At 40.7% G+C, this 2,324-nt stretch overlaps 1 protein-coding gene across 1 annotated transcript; it reads right to left on the bottom strand.

Annotated features, from left to right (window-relative positions):
* Positions 1-65: 65 nt before the first annotated feature.
* Positions 66-2,279, bottom strand: LOC111653631 (chromatin assembly factor 1 subunit A-like; the record flags this gene model as incomplete). Its single annotated transcript, XM_023404259.1, has 4 exons — positions 66-438; positions 680-836; positions 1,808-2,057; positions 2,173-2,279. Coding segments are annotated over 4 exons (887 nt in total), but the record flags the coding sequence as incomplete, so codon positions are not given.
* Positions 2,280-2,324: the final 45 nt, after the last annotated feature.

The raw sequence follows: 2,324 nt of genomic DNA on the forward strand, positions 1-2,324 counted from the left end.
ATAATCTCTATGAAAATATGCCAAAAGGGGCATCAATCACCTACTAACTAAGGTACAAAAAAAACTTAAATGTCACAGTAAATAAATAAGTGATCTGTTTGAGGGCGTTTCTCTACCTGCTCAGGATCAGTGCATCTCTTCATGAACTTGGTGATTGACATGCTGCCTGTGCTCTTCCTTTTGTTGGAGGATGAAGACGTGGTGGAGGAGGTCTGAGGTGTAGTGGGAGAGTTTCCCTGAGAGCCTGTGGCCACCTGGGGTTCTTCACGGGACTCTTCCCGAGCTCCTGTGGTGAGGTAGGTCCACTGGCAGGGCACTGGAAGAGCTTCCTGGCTAAAAGAGGAAAGGACTTCTGTGTGCACATACCAGCAGCAGCGTCTGTAAGTTGAGCGCTTCTCATAAACAGCATTGTTCCTTATGAGGCGCTTCAGGTGTATTCTGATGAAAGGAAAAAAAATTGAGGTAAAATATAAAAACTGTAAATCTTGATGTAGCAGTTTGTTAAAACTACTTATTTGAAAGGCAAACATGTCTTACAATAAAACTCCTTATTAAAGAGATGTTTGAGGAGAAACATTTGTTTTAGTCAGTACAGGAGGATTAGATTATCATTAGGATAACAGTATTTACTTTTACCATTTAAAAATTTCATTTTGAGAATGACCAAATATTGTTTCACCTGGTAGGAATGTTTTCTGCTGGGCTCTGAGGGCTGGACAGTTCAGGAGGTGATGATGAGGATGAGGTCTGCTGACGACAAAACTCCTGAAACTCAGTGATGATCACTTTGCTGCTGTTGAGATTGCCATGCAGCAGAGGTAGCAGCTGACCAAGTACTGAGGGAGAAAGAACATTACACAGTTTTTAGAGTAAAGCAACATTAACGTTTAAATAAGAAATAGAATGACGCTAAGAGAGCGCAGACCTCAGCCTAGGTCTACATCAAACAACATACACCAGACTCCAGAGAAAATTAATAATAATACTAATAATAATTCTTATTCATGGTCAATGATCTGGATCTGCCCCAAAATATAAGAGGCTCTTCCCTGGCCCATCCCATCAGCAAGGTCAGTGCAGTACCTTTTGTCTAATCCTGCTGACAAAAACAGATGCAGGTGAAAACTACCTCCTCGGCAGGTCACATTTTAAAGGTACATTTGGCAGAAACCGGATAATTAATCATAAGTTAATAATAAGTTTAGTTTAAACTTATTATTACTAATTCAAGATAAACTTAAAGTAAACCTACTTATAGAGAAATGGGACAGTCAGGATTAATGTAGCACTTACTAGAATGACTAAATATGTAACAATTCTTAAAATAAAGACATTCAACGGTGGTTTTGCGATTGTTGAATCAGGAATTAGAGATGAGAAAAACAAAACAAAAACAAAAAACATGCATACAATGATGATAATCTTTCTTGCAACTGATGGCAAATGCACCAACACAATTTATTTTACTTTAAGTTTCCTTCCACTAAAAAAAGAAAAAAGAACAATAGTGCTGTGTTGCTGTACTTTAGTGCAGCACTAACACTTCACTTCCATATAGAGAACTTCTGGCAAAACAGTTTAACAGATGCAGAATAAATAAAATAGTTTCTGGCAATGTATGGTAATGCCTGCTGATAAGAGCAACTAAAGCTGATGGAGCCAGACAAACCACAAAAACTACAAACAGTCAGTCATCCAATGGCTGTCACGCTAATAGGCACTAGTAGTCCCTGGTAGTGCATTATCTAAAGGCTGTTTTCCCAATGTTAGTCCAAATATCAAAGTGAATCAGGTGACACACACTTACACTGTGCTTCTTTCTGACACTTCTGTGACTGCTCCTCTGGGCTGAGGCTGGTGTCTGCCTTGGGTAAAGGCTCGACCAGACACAAAGCAAAAGGCTGGAAGAGATCCAAACCAGGTCCTTCTCCTTTCCAGACGCAGCCCCTCACCACGGGCTCCAGCACCTTCATCTTCTTCTTGGTAGACATCAGCTCGTCCCACTCCCTCGCTTTCAGTTTCTGACGCAGTTTCTGCTTCTCCAGGTCTCCACCCTCCTGGGAGGTTACATGCGTGTTAATAGTGGTGCAAACGGGAAGAATTTTGAAAAAAGAAAATCTAAAAGATCTGTCTTTCAGATTAAGGAGACAATATTGCAGCTCCTCATCATACCTCCTCTTCCAGTGCCCCCTCATCATCTGAAAGGTAGCCATGAGGAACAAAGAAGCCGTCGTCGTCATCATCATCGTCATCTTCACCTTCACCTCCTTCCTCCTCATCTTCCTGAAAATGACCAAGAGTTCAAAGTCTTTTAAAAAGTACAA

The sequence above is a fragment of the Seriola lalandi genome, unplaced genomic scaffold, assembly GCF_002814215.2.
Source record: "Seriola lalandi dorsalis isolate HSWRI2012SDOR001 ecotype SW California unplaced genomic scaffold, Sedor1 jcf7180001974165, whole genome shotgun sequence".
NCBI classification, from domain to species: Eukaryota; Metazoa; Chordata; class Actinopteri; order Carangiformes; family Carangidae; genus Seriola; species Seriola lalandi.